This window comes from Electrona antarctica (genome assembly GCF_951216825.1).
Source record: "Electrona antarctica genome assembly, chromosome: 3".
Taxonomy (NCBI): Eukaryota; Metazoa; Chordata; class Actinopteri; order Myctophiformes; family Myctophidae; genus Electrona; species Electrona antarctica.
In genome coordinates this window covers 32,514,859-32,533,702 of record NC_136808.1, presented here as the reverse complement: position 1 = coordinate 32,533,702, position 18,844 = coordinate 32,514,859, and the positions used below count along the sequence as shown (strand labels likewise).

General features: G+C 43.0%; 1 protein-coding gene across 1 annotated transcript in view; it reads left to right on the top strand.

The window, feature by feature from the left end:
• LOC306919737 (neural-cadherin) overlaps positions 1 to 18,793 on the top strand; it is a gene marked incomplete at both ends in the record, with an annotated part of 380,035 nt that extends 361,242 nt beyond the window's left edge. The window contains 2 exons of the mRNA XM_079496290.1: positions 17,107 to 17,261; positions 18,170 to 18,793. Of these exons, the coding sequence (XP_079352416.1) occupies positions 17,107 to 17,261; positions 18,170 to 18,793 (779 nt within the window). The remainder of the gene's footprint in view (positions 1 to 17,106; positions 17,262 to 18,169) is intronic.
• Positions 18,794 to 18,844: the final 51 nt, after the last annotated feature.

Genomic DNA, 18,844 nt, shown 5'->3' with positions numbered 1-18,844 from the left:
AGGACAAAAAACATGTCTGTGGTTCCCCTCCCAGATCTAAAACCGCACTGGCTTTCGGGTAGAACTTCTTTGGCAATAGTAGGTATAATTCTATCGAGAAGGACCCTAGCCATAATCTTTCCGGCGATCGAGAGCAGGGAGATGCCTCGATAGTTTGAACAGTCGGACTTATCCCCTTTGTTTTTATATAGGGATTAGGGAGACAATCGGTGCATCTCGAAAGTTTTGGGGGATTGTACCCTTTTCCCAATATGCTTTGATCAGGTCTGTGAGCCTGTGAAGAAGTGCGTCACCCCCCTCCTTGAAGACTTCTGCAGAAATCCCATCAATTCCAGGTGCTTTGTATGATCTTAATTTGCATATGGCAGCTGCAACTTCTTTCGTGGTTGGTGGTAAATCCAGTTCCGTCCTTGTTTCATGTTGGGATATCCTGTCAATTGAAGTCTCCTGGACAGTCCTTTCGTCTTCGAAGAGGCAGTTGAAATGTTCAGCCCAACGGTTCATGATGGCTTCCTTGTCTGTCAGGAGGGTTGAACCATCTGATGTCTTGAGAGGTGTTTGCGTCTGGTGGCTGGGACCATATGCTGATTTCAGAGCATCATACAGTCACCCATATCTGCAAAAAGGGTGAAGTGTCCCTTTAAGTAATGCAGCTGTTTAACAATAATTTGAATTGAGAGTGTAAAATTACGCTACCAAGAGTTAAAGATCTAATAATGGTCCATTTGGTTACCAACTGTCCATCATTAGCTGGGGACCACCTGGAATCATTTCAAGGACCACTGGTTGAGAACCATTGAGGTAGATTCCCTATTTTGAACAAAGCGAACATTCCGTAGGTGATCTTTCAGCTAAAACAGCAGACCTACAAGCTCACAACATGACACAACTTGTACATTGGCTATATTCGGTAAAGACTTATTGAGTTTAGACCCAGAGTACAGAGTACTGTATAGGGTTTAAATGATTAAGATTGTGGGGGTACTGTATGTGTTTGGCCAAATGTGTGAAAAAGAACACAACTTGACCAAGAACGGCATACAATGAAGTTTTCTTGACATATATCTTTGCTAAGGGCGGCCTTGGGCATTCTGGTACATACTGTACATTAAAGAGTTTCTCAGATCAGAGATTCTGGGATAGCCCAAAGAGGATTTCATGTTCTTACAGAGAGCATCTGTATATCCAATGTTCTCAGCTGGAGAAACATCCCTTACCCAGCTGCTGCAATTATTCCATCATTACAGGCAACAATAGATCATTTTTTTATTTTGTTTTTGCACTGGACGTGAGACCAGCTAACTTCCGCCTGCCTGAACAACCATGATGCTTCATTTTACATTCATATTTTAATTGTCTGTATAGTTGGCAGACGTTGGCGGAAGTTTTACTCTATTTTTGCCAGCTACTTATATATCCGTACAGGTGGTTCAGGTGGGTGGTGTTAAGGTGAAAACCAGATATAGGCCTACTTAATAAACTGGTGGGTGTGGCCAGATAAAACCATGATTTTAACACTTTCTGTACACATAAAAAATATTCCTCCTAGTATAATCATAGTACCTGATGTTTTAAGAAAGATCGTGGCACTCCATCTTTAAGGTCTTTCCACCCATACTGCAGTAGTGCTGAGGCGTACAGTACTGACAGTACAAACTAAGAGTTTGTCTCTGTTTATCTGTATCTCTGTGTATCGGTGGGAAGACAGGTTCATTTGGGCATGAAAAGCATCTGAGATTTGCTCTGAATGGGTCACCGTGCCGTGCCATTGAAGGGTGAGCTTCTCTTGAAATCGAGCTCAACGTGAACTGAAGGCGAAATTGTTCTTGTAATGGAAATAGAGGCGAAGTGCACACATGGACCCAAACAAGTCTCATCCTTGTCTCTGCCGGGCGCGGTGGTGCAGGTAAAGATAGTCCTTTGAATGATTACAACCCTCCTCAACGTGTACTTGATGTGCTGAGTGAGTGTATTCCTGAGGTATATATATATATATTTGCTCTTTACTCCTCAAACTAAAGAGTTAGACACTTTATGCCAGATTGAGCGTTCGGCTACAACACATGTACTGTACTCCAACCTTCTGTCTTTTTCTTGATCTCATTTGCTGGATTTTAATTATGGACAAGCACAGAAAACAAACAAAATAACAGCCATAGATATGTGTCAAGATATGGTGTGCAGTAAAGTATTTCCTCCAGATTTATTTTTTAACCATTCGTGTGATGTTTCAAACCTATGTATAGCCTACTGTATGATGACAAAACAAGTTATGTCACTCCTGTGACTAACTGCCATTTAAAACAAATATAATGAGAGACAGGAGAGAATAAAGTCTTGCTTCCTGATTAAATTAATTCAGATGGATGAAAGCTATGATCTACTATTGATTTTAAATGCAGTAAAAGTACAAGGATTTGTATGATTATAAGCCTTGAGACAACTGACTAACTAACATCATACCATGAGCAGGTATGGTTATTCAGAACACAGCACAATCCTGACTATGAGTTTTACTTGAGAGTGAGAGTGTAAATGTGCACCCATACTGTACTTCCAGCATTTATTAACTTTAACTGTGAATGTTAACATTTTGCACGTTCAAGTACAGCTCCAGAGATAACGTATTGGAAAAGATAGAGATATATATGTTCTGGTCAGTGACTGATAGCTGTGCTGTTGCGTTGCTCATTTAAAACTCTTAGCCTGCCGCCATTAATTAATCCCTCGATTGCGTATTGCCATGGTTTAATCACGCGTGACACTTACTTTGAAGAGCCAAATATCCGTATCGCATTTTACTATGAAACCATTCCGTGTGTGTTGACGAAGCTGGTGCTCGTTCTCTCGGTCGGTGGTGGAAAAAGTGGACCGCGAGTATCACAGCGCCTGCTACAGGCTGTTGAAAACGCTTGTCTGGGACAAAGCGTCCTCTGCAATGTCGCTTCTGTGAGATAAAGCCGTCTGAAAACAGAGCCGGCAATGTTAGTGGATGCGCGCGCATTTTCAAAATGGCCGCGCCCATTGTGTCAGAAGCATAACAAAGCTAACGGACGGTAGATTTTGATACGATCGTATTAAAACATGCATTAATGAATACATCGCTGTTAAAACGGCTTTTCCGTTTGTGGCAGGCTACAAGATTCTACGTGTTAATATTCCTATGTTCCTGGCGGGTAAACGATTAATACAGAGCATCAAAACAAAGTCAGTTCTTGTGAATGGTTCTGGGAGAATTATAAACGTTTACCAGTCATTTTGAAGAGATTGGTCTCTTAGCTAGGCTATACAGTACAAAGAAAACACATTCATTCTGTAATGGAGTGTTATTCCCCCTGTGTAGAATAAATTATCATTAGCCACCCTCCTCGCTCCCTTTAATCATTGTAACTCTTAATCATTGTCATTGTTTCCCCATCGACTTTCATTATTATTTACCATGAAATCAAAAGAGCCTGGCATTATAGGTTTCAAAAAACACTTTGTGTTCATGCTTTTTCATTAATGTGCTTGATTCAAAGATTCTCCACTTCCTCTATCCACTTTGGTGGGTGGTCAGTGCCCATTATCTTTCACACGCCATGCAGCCAGTCTCATTTGAGGAATATTAATGTGTGATTAATACCCAGACCCGATGAGCTCAGTTTAATTGGCATAATCTCAGATAGGATGGATTTCATCTCCATTAAGGGTCCCGATAGAGCAGTGTCATGTCTTATCTGTGGTGAAGACAAATCAATTAATTTAATATTTGGTTTAAGTTATTATCGGGTGGTCATGGACCATCCCTGCTCACTACTCCTACCCACCTATGAGTGGACATCCTGGACATAGAAGTAAAGTGGAACTGTGGAATATTGTCCTTAACCCATTCTGGGTGGGAACCCCTTTTGGTGTTTTAACTTTAGCATTATGTTATACCTTAGCTATTGAAAAATAGCAGACCTACAAGCTCATAGCGCGCCACCGAGTGGCGCGCTATGAGCTTGTAGGTCTGCTATTTTTGAAAAATCGTAAAAATGCGGCACAGATCTTTGAATATATATTATTTCAGAGCGAACGTTTTTTTTATTTCGACGTCAGGCCTAAATGGGGTAACTAATGATATTGCATTACACTTGGTTAAGTTCGCCATTAGTTAGTTAATGGTAAGGACCAGGAATTAATGATGAGTTCATTAATAATGATGAGTTCATTAATTAATCACTAATTATTTGCCCTCTTAAGTTAAAGTGTTACCTATATTTGTACAGGACGGTGAGACCAGCTATGTTGAATGGTTTGGACTAGAGACAGAGGAAAAGACGCAGAGTTGGCGGTATAGCAGAGACTAATTGTTGATTTTATCTCTGGTAGTAACAAGGATGGATAGGATCAGGAACGAGTGCATCAGAGGGAGAATGCATGTCAGATGTTTTGGAGATTAAGCCAGAGAGGCCAGACTGAGATGGTTTGGACATGTACAGAGGAGGGATAGTGAGTGTAGCTTGCTTAGGTTGGAACTGCCAGGCAGGACGCCCAGAGGAAGACCAAAGAGAAGATGTATGGATGTAGTGAAAGAGGACATGAAGTTAGTTGGTGTGAGAGAAGAGGAGGCAGAGGACAGGGTGAGATGGAGGCAGATGTTTCGGTGTGGCAACCCCAGGAAGGGAACAACAGCCACACTACAGTAGCTAGCTGTTTCAGCACCTGGATGGCTGTGACCTAGGAAGTAGTGTGGCTTTTGGGGAAAACTAAAAGATGGATGCCTGTTAATTGCTTTATAGGCTAATGGAATCTTTGATGGGCAAGAAACTAGTATTTTACAAACTCGCTAGGTTTCTCCATTCAGTTTAGATTCATGTTTAGATGTTGTTGTTGTTGTAGGATATGTTTTTCTTTGGTAAACATTGTCTAATCGCAGTATTGCCAGGCAGGACGCCCAGAGGAAGACCAAAGAGAAGATGTATGGATGTAGTGAAAGAGGACATGAAGTTAGTTGGTGTGAGAGAAGAGGAGGCAGAGGACAGGGTGAGATGGAGGCAGATGTTTCGGTGTGGCAACCCCAGGAAGGGAACAACAGCCACACTACAGTAGCTAGCTGTTTCAGCACCTGGATGGCTGTGACCTAGGAAGTAGTGTGGCTTTTGGGGAAAACTAAAAGATGGATGCCTGTTAATTGCTTTATAGGCTAATGGAATCTTTGATGGGCAAGAAACTAGTATTTTACAAACTCGCTAGGTTTCTCCATTCAGTTTAGATTCATGTTTAGATGTTGTTGTTGTTGTAGGATATGTTTTTCTTTGGTAAACATTGTCTAATCACAGTATTGCACACTTGAGGGTGATCTTTACTAATATGGCTTTGCCTGTCAACAGTGATGGTGCCTACTGCCTTGATTCATTAGCATTACTGAAGTGTATTGCTTAAATGGTCCATTAAAATGTAGCTACACAGCAAAATCCCTGGATTTAGTTTAAACCACCATAGTGACCATACCCACAGGACATAATTCAGAAATAATTACTCTACATAGACATCTATGTTTTCCTGTTAATGTCCCCTTCATATTTAGACTTTGCGGTTGTTAACACTTTACCACCAATATGGTCTTTTAGCAGATAGTGTAAAAATCACACCCGTGTGAAGTGAGGGGCGCTCTTATCATCGTACATCATCATGACGTAACATGTCGGTTTGTCCACTTATGACGTACATTCTCCATTCATTGTCAATGGGAATGTAATGTTTGTGTAAGAGGAAAATCTACACTAACAGCTGAATGTATAGGAGGGGCTGGTGCCCCTCAAAAATGTGACTATAGATCAACTCTCTGAGTTAAACTATATTTTTATTTTTTTTGTGTACATGTGTACTGTATATAGTATGTGTGTACTGAGTGGACGAGTGGTACATAGTTATGCATAATATGCTGAATAACCTGCCCTGGAGCCAATGGGAGATATACTGGTCTTGTCAGGGTCATAGCTTGAACTGAGTGGTGGTAGTTCAGTGTGATGGAATCAATACTGCTAACATTAGCAGAGAAGTCTAGCGTCGAGTGGAGAGTGGAGGCCAAAGAGCAAAAGAGGTGAGGGTACAGTGTATGACAAAAGAGGAAGACCATACATATAGTCTGTAAATAATGCTGAATGTATTTTATTATTATTTTTTGTTGGGGGGGAGGGGGGAGCGCTTATTATGCCTTTATTGATACAGTAGGTAGGTAGACGTAAGAGGAAACAGCGAAAGAGATAGGGAGTTGTCGCAGCAAAGGCCGTGGGGATCGGGACTCGAACATGCGACATGCGGCGCTGTCAGGCAACATTGGAGCCTAGCCTATAGTGATGTGTGTGTTAATGAGTTTAATGTGGTTGACATCAACTTTGAATTTGAATGGGCTTATTTAATCGTGTCTGATCAAAACAAAGTCAAATATCTAAATATTGAATCAAGCAACTTAAAGACTGTCTGGGGTGCTCGCAAAGGCTTAAGTAGATCTTAAAATTACCTCAGAAGTCTTAACCCTTTAAGTTGTGAAAAGCTACAAAGGTGCACGGGACAAGGCACCCCCAAGGCTTAAGATCTACTTAAGCCTTTGCGAGCACCCCATAACATATTTCCCCTTACTATGATGGATGTCCAAGTCATAAGGCTGCATATAAACAGTGCCCACCATGTGAGCCTCTGATCTCTGTTCTGCAGAGTTCATAAAAGTGGGTAAGTTATGGTTTATAGTATACCATTGGCATTCAGTGGAAGTGCCGCAAAGCCAAGACTAATGCCAGCCCTCGACACAATAATTCAGCTGGTAGGAGTGGAACTTCTTGGCTTGTATCCACGCGCAGCTCGAGAGGCTGAACCAATTTGGATGCTAACAGAAGAACTGGAACAGAAAAACAAAGCTTTAATGTTATACCAAAAGCTTGCTGACATGAGGCAGGCCAAATTAATTTAGATTTTGCCTTCAGCAACTGAGTCAGAGGAGCCACCACAGTTGAGGAATTCCGCCAAAAACAGCAGTCGACCAAACCTAATTATATAATAAAAACTTTATTTTTAGAGCACTTATGAAAACAGTTACAACGTGTTTTGCATAAAATTGAGGAGAATTTGAATCAATCAACAGAACAAAAAAGTGCAGCGTCAAATAAAAACATTTGAATATTTGAAAAACACCCAGTATAAACAATAATATTTCAGCATCTAAATTATGGAAAGGCCCTTGGACAAGCAAGCAATAACAAGATATTAACAAAGGAAACCCAACAAAACCAAAATGATAAAGAACAATTAGTTATTTATTTAATGGTGGGAACAGAAAACTCATCAATAAACTTTGGCATAAGCAGGCTGCAAATTACTCTAACCCACAACCATACCGAGATAGTATATCAATATCCAAAGTAAGTGACTTTTGCAAACTCACATTTCTCTTGAATATCAGTGATTCTTAAACTTTCTTTAGTACTCCCTTTCCCTATTTTAAAGCCTAGTATCTGACTACTACTTCATGGGGTACAGGCTTCCTCTGCTTTGTCTGAACACTCAATCGGTATCACCATTACCCGATGGCTTAACTGCCTTTATTAGGTCTAACCGGTACAGTCGCAAACTTCAATGTTGCCATTTTCAAAGACTGCCTTGCCCGTTCCTTTTCTATGCTCAATTTATCCCTCTCATTTGCAACAGTAATAGCTTGTTTTGCTGTTAAAGGTACTGCAGGAGAAAACCACAGACTTACCAACACTGTCACTTGAACTCTGCAATGTAGCCGCAGCAAAACACAGTTTCCCATTAAAGCAGTGCTCAATGAGCCTCTAATTCCCTTCTTTAACCGGTTTTCACTGACATCATAACGTCATAATGCTCAATGAGCTTCAAAGGCTGCTCTTTTGTACTTGTACAACTATAACAAAGTTCCTCAGATGATGACTGAACAAAGCTAGAGACATAACTGGACAGTATTGATCCCCGAGGTGCAATACAAATTAGAGCCTTCCTGCTTAAGTACCACCCAGAAGCTTATTAATCTCAACCTTAGTCTTCATGCTGTTATTCACTGTATTTATGCACTAAAAAACACTAAAGCAAGGAAGGAAATTGCACAAACAGTGACCCCCCTCGAGCCCAGGGATGTGCCTGAAAGACAACTGCACTTACCGTTTTCATTGCAATGCTACCCAAGGCTTTATTATGAACAAATCTCAAAGGAGAAACGTTCCTTAATCCTCCTTGGGAAAACTCCAATTCTACATGCACACCAAGCAACTTTTAAGCTTTGAACTCAGCAGTAGAAAACGTATGAGACAAAAGAGGATGATCTCTCCATTCTGGCACAACCTGGCTCATGTGAAAAATGAGGGAGACAGCATATAGGCCAATTAGGCCATACACGTGTAAATAACGCTACATGCTTTATTAACCACTTGTGCCTTGAGTAGTTTAGTGTGCTTGTGGTGACAGCCACTTCTCGACGTCTTCTTCTATAATTAGCCATTGTACATTTTCGGATTAGATCGTGTTTGTGATATGCATTTCAAAATGTCCAAGAGAGGTCACACCGTAATAGGTAGTGAATACATGTTTAAATTGTATTGTAATAATGCATAATGTGTTCATCACAAACGGATATCTGTGGAATTGTGAGCTTTTAACTCAGCTATATTTGAGCCGAATGTTCGCTCCACTATAGGGACATGGGTTCATGTGGTTAAGTAAAATTAAATAATCAATGCAATAGTGTGTTAATAGAGTGTTTCCTTTCAGTAGGCCTATGCAATGTCTGTGTGACTGGTGGTGAGGAGTGTGTTTGAGTGAATTTATGTATCTGAAACACACAAATGACTGTATCAGTCCGCAGGTCAGGGAAAGCGGGAGAGAGGATGCTGCAGATCTCATAGCCTCCTGTGTTGTACGTATCTGTGACAAAGTACCACCCTGCAAAGAGAAAAAAACAAAACCAACAATGAAGGTGCAAGATAAGGTCATCCCTGAGGCTGTTACGAGTAGAATGAGGTATAGTAAACAGAAGTGTGAAAGTGAAACGGGGAAAAGTTATGGAAAGGCATTAAGACGAGTCAAGGAGCGAGGGAAAGAAAACATATTTCTAAGCGAAGCGATGGTCAAGCAGACCTCAGGTCCTCAGAGGCAATGTAAACAAATAAACAAACACTCTCTCACTTTCTTTCTCCTCTCTCTCTCTCTCTCTCTCTCTCTCTCTCTCTCTCTCTCTCTCTTGCACGCACGCACGCACACACACTCGCGCACGTGTGCACAAGCACATGCATTTGTAAAGAGAGACAAACTCCCACTATTTCTCACCAAGTGTGTCCTCTGGAGAGGCTCTTTGAACAGTGTAGATTCCAGCCCTGACCTCTAGCCTCTTGGCTCCCCACAAGCCATCATGTCTTTGGTAGTTCAATACATACAACACATAGAATCCTACCAGAGAGTGAGCGTAGTGTACACATTCCTAGCATATGTACTGTACGTTGAAACGTTATAACGCATACACTGTAATGCACACCCAGTAGAACGACAGCTATCTTATCTATAAATGTGGCAAGTCTCTGTACGTCTGTACGTGTGTAAGTCTGTAATCCACGTAACTCGAGAACTGTTCGCCCCACCGACTTCAAATTCGACACACGCTTTCCACACCTCCACAGGGAGTGCAGTGCCCGGTGTCGAGATAGGTGGAACGCGTACACTGACACGGGTATATTGCATAGCCGGGTGGGGCATGGATCTCCATCGTTACCGACTGGGTGCTCTACAGCTGGGCACCGGTCTAGTCAAATAAATATATAATCACATTTTAACAACTATACCTATAGATGCCATAAGTCAGTGAGTTGGAAAATTGGAATGTTTTATTTCCATATAATGCAGGAAACATTACTCATTGTTTCTTGTCCTGACATTTTCTTTTTGGCTTTAAAAACATTTAACTTTTTTATTTTGTCCTGAAAAGTCTCCCTTTCAAGTAGATGGGCAAGCTCTCGTGAAAGCAGAGTAGGCCTATATCTCCCATTTATATAGCTTGAGGAACAACAAAACAAGTTTTTATTTTTAAATATTTTCATTTTAGCTAAGTTTATGCACTGTTAGCTTGATTAAGTGTAATTTGTTTGCCTAGGAGTAGAGGGTTTGGGTTATAGACTTATTAGTTTAATTTAAAAATGTGGCATGTTTGAGTCTGTACCGTCCTCATTTCATTTGTACAATGATATACATTAAACAGTTGGAACTGTATCTATATGAATTTGCCTGTGAAGCCAGGCTTAATTAAGCACATCCACTTATAGATTCTCCTCGATGGTAAATGCAGTCAAGTCAGGTCTCACGAACCTGACAAGGACAAGGTCCATCATGGATCTAAGAGGAAAAAATAGAGTCCGCAACACTGGTATGAAAACTCAGCTCCACTGGTTTATTTGACTCAACGTTTCGATCCCTTAGGATCTTCTTCAGGAATGGATCTAAACATTGTCTGTTACGTGTGCTATCGTGGATAAAGGTGTGTAAAGAGCATTTTGTTGCTGTTATGTGGAAATCGTATGTCCAAACTGTTCCTTTTTTATTATTGTTTTAAAACATTTTAAAATAGTGAAAATAGCCGATAAGCAGACAACACATCGCATTGTGACACGTTTGAGCTTGTAGATCTGCTATTTTCTTGACCTTTGTGCAACTCTTTTATGATGAACAACGGGGGGAGAATTCTTTAAAAGATTGAGATACGAGGGTTTCTGCCCGACAGCAATGATTGAAGTCAGTGGGCTTCCTTTCCGTTCATGGTCAAATTATTGAAGAGCAAATCTACATGATACTTGGCTGTTTGTATTTTAACCACGCTGAGGTTGTCCAACCAAGCTTACTGTAGAATTTGAGGCCCACTACTACAATCATTGGGACTGAGCAGCTAGGTGACTTTGAGGTCTTCACTGACCTCAAAGTTCAGGCTTTAACCACACTGGGTAGAGAGCTAATAATAGCACGCTGGTCTGTCAGGCTACTATGATAGCGTCTATAGCAGTGGTTCTGAAAGTTTTTTGGCCGCGGACCCCCATCTGAAAAGAGTTTGTGCCAGGGACCCCCAGATGAGTAAATGTGTGGTCTCTGGGAAGACTTGGCAGATTGTGGGCAGACCCCCACCTGAATGTTTTACTGCAACTCCGTGCTGTTTATTGACTAGTAAAGTAATCAATCAATCAATCAATCAATCAATCAATCAATCAATCAATTAATCAATCAATCAATCCCACTTGCCACTGCCGTATGAACATGACTGCTCCCCAGACACAGAACCCCCCCGCCATGCCTGCCAGGCTCGTATTTATTTCTCCCGCTGACTCGATTTGTTCAATACATTTAAAACTCAGTTGTCCTCTCTTGAAAATCAAAATAGCAAATCTCCCTTTACACTGTTCCACATAATAAATGTGATGAGAGACGTGTGTTCTTGGGAGAAGGACAAATTGACAGTAAATTAATATTGATTTTTCCTTTCATACTGTGCAGCTGGTTTATGGCTGATTGAACTACAGCATCAGAGTTCTTTCAGGATGATCTGCTTAAATGGGGGGGTCATCAATACATCGTCTGTTACTATGGTTATTACAATTGATAGATAGGATGCTGCGGTTTGTTTCCCACATACCAGAGACTTGCAGAATGAAAGGGAAATGTAATGGTGGAGAAAAAAATGGAGAGAAGGTAGTAAGGGATGGCATTGAAAAGGTTGTTTTCTGCCGTTGTGAGTACTCAGAGTAGAGTAAGTATTTATTTTTATAAACCTTTAAATCTTTAAGTCTTAGTGGATGTCTTTTGAACAACTACTGTACTTGGCCAACTGGATGCAGTCAAGCTGAATTGAATGGAGGAATGATTGAGGCATTGACCTGAATAACCTAAAAATGCACAACCACAAGCACACAAATAGTTTTGAACTTGTTAATGAAAACAATACTTTTACAGTTAAAGTACAGTGTTACTGTTGTCAAACTGAGAATAGATTAAAGCCTGTAACACCACAGACAATACCTGAATACACAATGATTGGAATTGATTTTCACAGACCAGAAATAATGCTGAAAATATTTTCATGCATACAATCAATGTGTGTACAATCCTATACACTGTGTGTATGTGTGCGTGCGTGCGTGCGTGCGTGCGTGTGTGCATGCATGCGTGCGTGCGCGTGTGCGTGCGTGTGTGCGTGGATCTGCATCTGCGTCTGTGTGTGTGTGTGTGTGTGTGTGTGTGTGTGTGTGTGTGTGTGTGTGTGTGTGTGTGTGTGTGTGTGTGTGTGTGTGTGTGTGTGTGTGTGTGATGTATATGTGGGCATTCACAACCCACATATACAGTGACTGAAATACGTTTAAAATATATGAACGGATAACCAATAGAAGGGAACCTGGATAGCTAACATCCTGAGGAGGATTTATCTCTATCCAAGGAAACAAAAAACGACTGAGAGATATAATTCCAATTAAATATCATCTACAGTACATGAACCCTAGCTTCCTATTCTGGACATGATCTAATATACATGAACTTTGGAGAGCAGTACAAACTCATGCTTTATAGATCAACAACAAAGTAGCCTATAGGGTTTAAGAGGTTCTTTCCAATTCTGCCAAAAAGCATACAAGCAAAATCCTTTTTAAAACAGTTTGACTTGAAAAGTGTTGATTAGAGAGGAAACAAAATTAAGGGAGTGAGATGTAAAGCAGATACTGGAAATGTAATAGCAGGATATGCCAGGAAAAGAAACGCACCCAAAAAGAGACAGAGCCCCTATAGATGCTAACTAATGTATGAGGTGCTGGCACTGAGTGCATATACTGTAGTGTGATGGGAAGGGCAAAGCACTGGGGATGTGTTAGACGCTACAAAAGGTCACAGTAAAGTGAGTGCAAACTATGTGCAGATTGGTTCACAATGTAGAACTGTGTGTGTGTGTGCGTGCGTGCGTGCGTGCGTGCGCATCCACATGCACATGCTTCTCTAAAGTTAGCTGGGGGGGGGGGGGGGGGGGGGGGGGTGTAACTATACTGTACATTAATTGCCTAGAATTCCCTCTCCTGTTCTGTACTGTATCTCCTATTTCCGCCACTCGTCTTTCTCTTCTACTTGTAGATATCAATCGTCTCTCGCCTCTTGAGAACTATCACATATTGATATTAATTAAGTAATTAGTGGCTTAATTCTATTCAAGCAATTCAAAGCCCCCATTTAGTGACGGCAGTGTAGCTCCTTCATGATTAAAGATGGGGCTGTCAGCCTCCTCATTATGCACATTTCCTCAGTTAGCTCGCTATAGCATGACTGTGCCATTTAGAAACCCTGAAACGGCTGGCTTCATTAAAAATGCAAAATGCAAACGTGTGCAAACTAATAGCATGGTAATTGCTGTGCGCTGCCAATACGTGTTCAGGACTCAGGTATAGACGGAGAGAGAGAGTCAGGATAATGCAGTGGTGTACGTGAGGCTTAAGGGATGCCTGCTAAGATGCCTGTTGGTTCTGCGTAGCAGGGTTTCTCAAAGTGGGTGCCGTGATGCAAGTCCAGGCAGAATACTTCCATCCATTCTGAGCGGGAACCCCTTGTTATAATTTAGCTATTGAAAAATAGCAGATCTACAAGCTCATAGCGTGGCACCGAGTGCCGCGCTACGAGCTTGTAGATTTGCTATTTTGGAAAAATCGTGAAAATGTGGTGCAAATCTTTGACTATGTATTCTTTCACAGCAAACGTTTTTAATTCAAATCTTTGATTCATGGGGGGGTCCCTGGAACAACATATTTTCAGATGGGGGTCCGCGGCCAATTACATTTATTTTTGGGGGTCTTTGACATGAAAATGTTTGAGCAACACTGACATGGTTTTTCAGAAAACTCTCGTGATTTAGAAGACATTTGTTGAATCTTTTCTCAGGTCTAAATGGTTTAAGAATGTTTGTACTTTTCGTTTCTGGCACTTACACCAAATCTCTTCGCCATGCAAAAATAGCCGATCTACAAGCTTACAACGTGTCACGTTGTGATGCGTTGTAAGCTTGTAGATCGGCTATTTTTGATGGGTTTACGTGGTTAAGGTTTCTTTGGTGGGTTTGCGTGGTTAAAGGAGCATTCAGTGATTTGGGTGATTTGGAAAACCACCCGGTCCGCCCCGGTAACAAAATGTGCACATGCACGCTCTACAGTGGGGGGAAGTGCAACAGGCCAACAGCATGTGCACCAAGGCCCGCCCCCACTCGATCATGATTGGAGGAAGGCCCCTCTCATCCTGATTGGATGAAGGCTTTGCCACCCGCCACCAAAACTGAAACTAGGGTTTTTTGACCCCAGGGGCTCACTGGGGACAGGGAGGAACTCCTTATATGGTCAGCACACTCTATAGTAGGGAGGATTATCCAGAAAAAAAGAAAAAATAAGTGATATTTGAATTAAGTCAAATCACTGAATATACCTTTAAGGTTTTAAAGGAAAAGGCTTTCCTTGTGACATCTTAGGGAGGAAGATTTACATATTTACAACATGACATGAGGTGCTATGAATTATAATGATAATAATTTAGGGATGCCATTGATAAAAACATTATTTACAATGGTGATCTGATCCAAAAAAAGAAGGAAAAAAATATTGCTGCAAGCAGCCATAAGGCAGGGCCAAGTAAGAAGGCAATAAGCAATAAGAACAATATGCACAATATGCCATTGAAACATGGACGACTGAACTGTGTGTGTGTGTGTGTGTGTGTGTGTGTGTGTGTGTGTGTGTGTGTGTGTGTGTGTGTGTGTGTGTGTGTGTGTGTGTGTGTGTGTGTGTGTGTGTGTGTGTGAGGGGGCAGGGTTCTTGAAGACTCATACGCTGAGTTGTCGGTACTCGGTAGGCATGTGGTACGTATGTGGAAAATAATCAATACGTATCGGAAAATCGATACAGACGTGCACGATGCGAGTGCATCGGTTCATTCACTGTGTCTCGGATACTATTGACGGAGTGCTTGTATCGGTAAAATCCATGGTTGCACCGTTTTTTTCATGTTGTATTTCACCCTATTCTGTGTTTCCGAGGCGCATTGAACGCACCATCAGAAAAGAAACACAGTGCTGCACAGCCAGTGAACAGAAGCTACCGTACGACGGTGCAGACACGTTGAGACAACATACTATAAAGAGTAACCCGCGACTAACAGAAGTGAGCCCCATGGGTTAAACAAGAGAAGCAGTGACGTCATCTCTGTGGGGGCTGCGGGGCTCGAGCCCCCATGAAGAATTTGTAACACCTCACTGTCCGGGCCCCAGACAGCCAGCAGCAGCAATAAAAGTACCCAACGGAAAAAAGTTAAAAACAACAACTTTTTTTCACTGTAGCGCTGAGCGGTAATGATCCACAGCTGTTGTTCTTGCTGATTCACCGACGCAATTGCGAATCTGCGTCACGATCATCATTTTGTAATTAAAGAAAGCTTCTGCACACACGTGAACAACAACAACAACGCCACAGCTGGGTGTACTGCTTGCGTTTTAAGTCATTTTCAACCGTTTCACACATTTTCAGCTTTCTCTCTCTATCTGCTGCTGTTCTTTGGGATAGAAGCCTCATTTATATTCTGCAGCACGACGGTGTCGTACGCCTAAAATTGCAGATCCACAAGCTTACAGCGCGGCATGGATGTGACACGTTGTGAGCTTGCATCTGCTATGTATTTAAAACAACATGATTTTGGCTAATAATTATTTTCATAATGCTGGATTATTTTCATATAAATACAGACCAGGGTTTTCAATGTTTTTCAGGTCAAGCCAAGGACCCTTTACCTGAGAGTGAGAGAGAGATCAAGCAGGGACCCCCACTCTTCATAGGCCATTATATTATAAAACTGCTGTTGCAGACAGACTAGACATAGACTTGTTTGACAGCACTATCAGTGTGTGACCTGTAAATTAATGTTTTGTTTATTTGTTTATTTTCTATTTATATGTTAGTAACATTAATCAATGAACAGTATTTAATCTCTTCTATACCCTCTATACTCAAAACCTCAAATTGACCTTTGAGGTATACAATATAATGATTAGCCTAGTAATCTAATAATTCCACAATAACCAGCAGAGAGCAGACCCTTTGTTTACTTACAGAATTCTATAAGTTGGGTTGTTACAGATGTAGCCTCGATACCCATGAGGCTTTCATTTTCGTCGGCGCAAAAGAGATATAAGAGCTATAGTACTAACCTACAGTAAAACAATAAATTGCTTTGGGGATGCCCACCATTCTTACATACATGTATACATACATACGTTACCTTTTACCCACCAAACATTGAAACATATTTACGTCACCATCAAAAGCCAATTATAACCATGCATACCATACATACATACCACTTTCGGTCCAGCCGACCACAGTACTTGCACACTCTGCTTGCGCAAGTAACAATAAGGGACCAACGTCCCTTCGGGACTGGCTTGGTCCCTTAAAAATAGAAGTTTGAGAACCACTACTACAGCATGGGAATGGAACGGACACTGACTCCAGAACCACTACTACAGCATGGGAATGGAACGGACACTGACTCCAGAACCACTACTACAGCATGGGAATGGAACGGACACTGACTCCAGAACTGTAACCTATACTGTACATCAGAAGCCAGCTCCACCATTCATCCTTTTCCAAGCCCGTGAGGTTAATTAGGCTAGATGGTGATTGGTCAGCAAGGTACTGTAGTTTGCAGTTCTGCCCATAATTTGACTGTACCGTACGACGGTGTCCCTCGCTGAAAGGAGCCAATCTATCGAGTTCACTGTAGATACGTTATCTGCATTATTTTTGGATGAGTGGCACAGGCGTAGGATGGAATATAAATGAAGATCTAATGATTGTCTCCTCCTCTCTGTAAATCTGTCTCGCACTGCCCTTCTACATCACCCTGTCTGTCCGTCCGTCCGTCCGTCCATCTGGCAGGCAGGCAGTCTCTCTCTATAATAATTTGCTCTCTTTCTGTCTGTCTGTCTGTGACTTGGTGTGTGTGTGTGCACGCATGTGTGCCTGCCTGTGCGCGTGCTTGCGTTTGGTGCGTGCGTGTCTCTCTCTCTCTCGGTCTAAGTAGTACTGCTGCTGGGTATTTTCCTGTACACTCGCTGGCGAAGCTACAAGGGTCTGAAGGAGGGTGTGTACCATGTGTCTGCCCACCACGACGGCTGGGAGGACATCAGAGAGAATGTTCTCAACTACGACGAGGAGGGAGGAGGAGAGGAGGACCAGGTACGCACGCACGCACGTACGCACGCACGCACGCACGCACGCACGCACGCACGCACGCACGCAAATTTCACTGCGGTAACGTGTGTGACAAATCGTACGACTTTGACTTTGACTTTTGACTTTGTGACCCGACTCGGGATAAGCAGTTGAATATGGATGGATGTAATGCTTTTTTTGTGTGTAATTCTCCACTGGTCCATCCATCCTTCCTTCCAGTGCGGACGACCAAAGTCTGTTCGCTCTTGTCCAGCCTTATTTATTTATTTTACCTCCACCCTATATTATTCATATTGGCCTTATGGTGGCGCTATAACAGCCACTTTATGTTTTGCAAGACTCGGATTTCCGCTATTTGGTGTAAAAAGTGTAAAAGGGCTGTGGCTAATACCGAAGCTAATGGCTATGCAGAAACAGAAACAGTGCTGGCGAGGCCTTAGCAAGCCTCCGTAGCAACCAGAGCGATTCCAAAGATTAAACACAGCGGGGCTTTCTTATAGCGATATCGCCTTATCGCGATAGCGCCTTAAGACCAGCCTGCTCGTCATGCGTGCCCCGCGTAATTCATTTATACGACGAGTATACCTGTCCTAAGGATCCAATGTGTTAAACAGTAAAAGGAGACGGAGTGGAAAATTAAACAGGAGGAACGTTGCAAGTTCACAACCAGGTTTAAGGGTGAAAGCTGATCTGCTTCCACTATCACTCTATCCCTTTCCCTTGCTTCCTTTGTGCCTTGCAGCCCCCTTCCTAGGAAATAGTACGTCTCCTTCTAAAGATTGTGCAATCAGTTAATTTATTATAATTGTGTGTGTGTGTGTGTGTGTGTGTGTGTGTGTGTGTGCGTGCGTGCGTGTGTGCGTGCGTGCGTGCGTGCGTGCACGTGTGCGCGTGTGTGTATTTGCGTGCAGAACGCCTACGATATGGCAGAGCTGCAGAAGTCTCTCCAGCCCAGCCCGGCCCAGTCGGTCCAGTACTGCCGTTCCCGAGCCCTGCATCATGCTCCCCCTCCTCCTCTTCCTCCCCACCATCACCACCACCAGCACCACCAGCACCACCAGCACCACCTGCTCCACCAGGCCCACGCCGTCCAGCAGCACCAAGCCCAGCTGCAGGACCCCTCCTGCTCCACCTCCTCCACCACTGCCTCCTCCTCCTCCGCTGCCGCCAGCCTCCGCAGGGACGTGCCCCCTGCCCGCCTCCCGGCCCAGGGTCAGTCGCGCCCGCCGCAGCTGGCCCGCCGCTCCCTGTCCTTCTCCAGTCAGGACCTGGCCCGCTACCTGTGCGAGATCATCCGCGACGCCGACCAGCATCCCGACACGGGGCCCTTTGACTCGCTGCAGGTCTTCTCCACCGAGGGAGGGGGCTCGCCGGCCGGCTCCCTCAGCTCCTTCAGCTCGGCGGGGCTGGAGGGGGGAGGCGGCAGCGACGGTGGCGGAGGGGAGGGCAGGAGAGAGGAGACCCTCGGGGACTGGGGCCCACGCTTTGAGAAGCTGCGGGCCCTGTATGAGAGAGCCGAGGCCAGCCATCTCTGAGCCTCTGAAACACACTCACTCACACGTGCGTGTTCGGCACGCACACGCGCG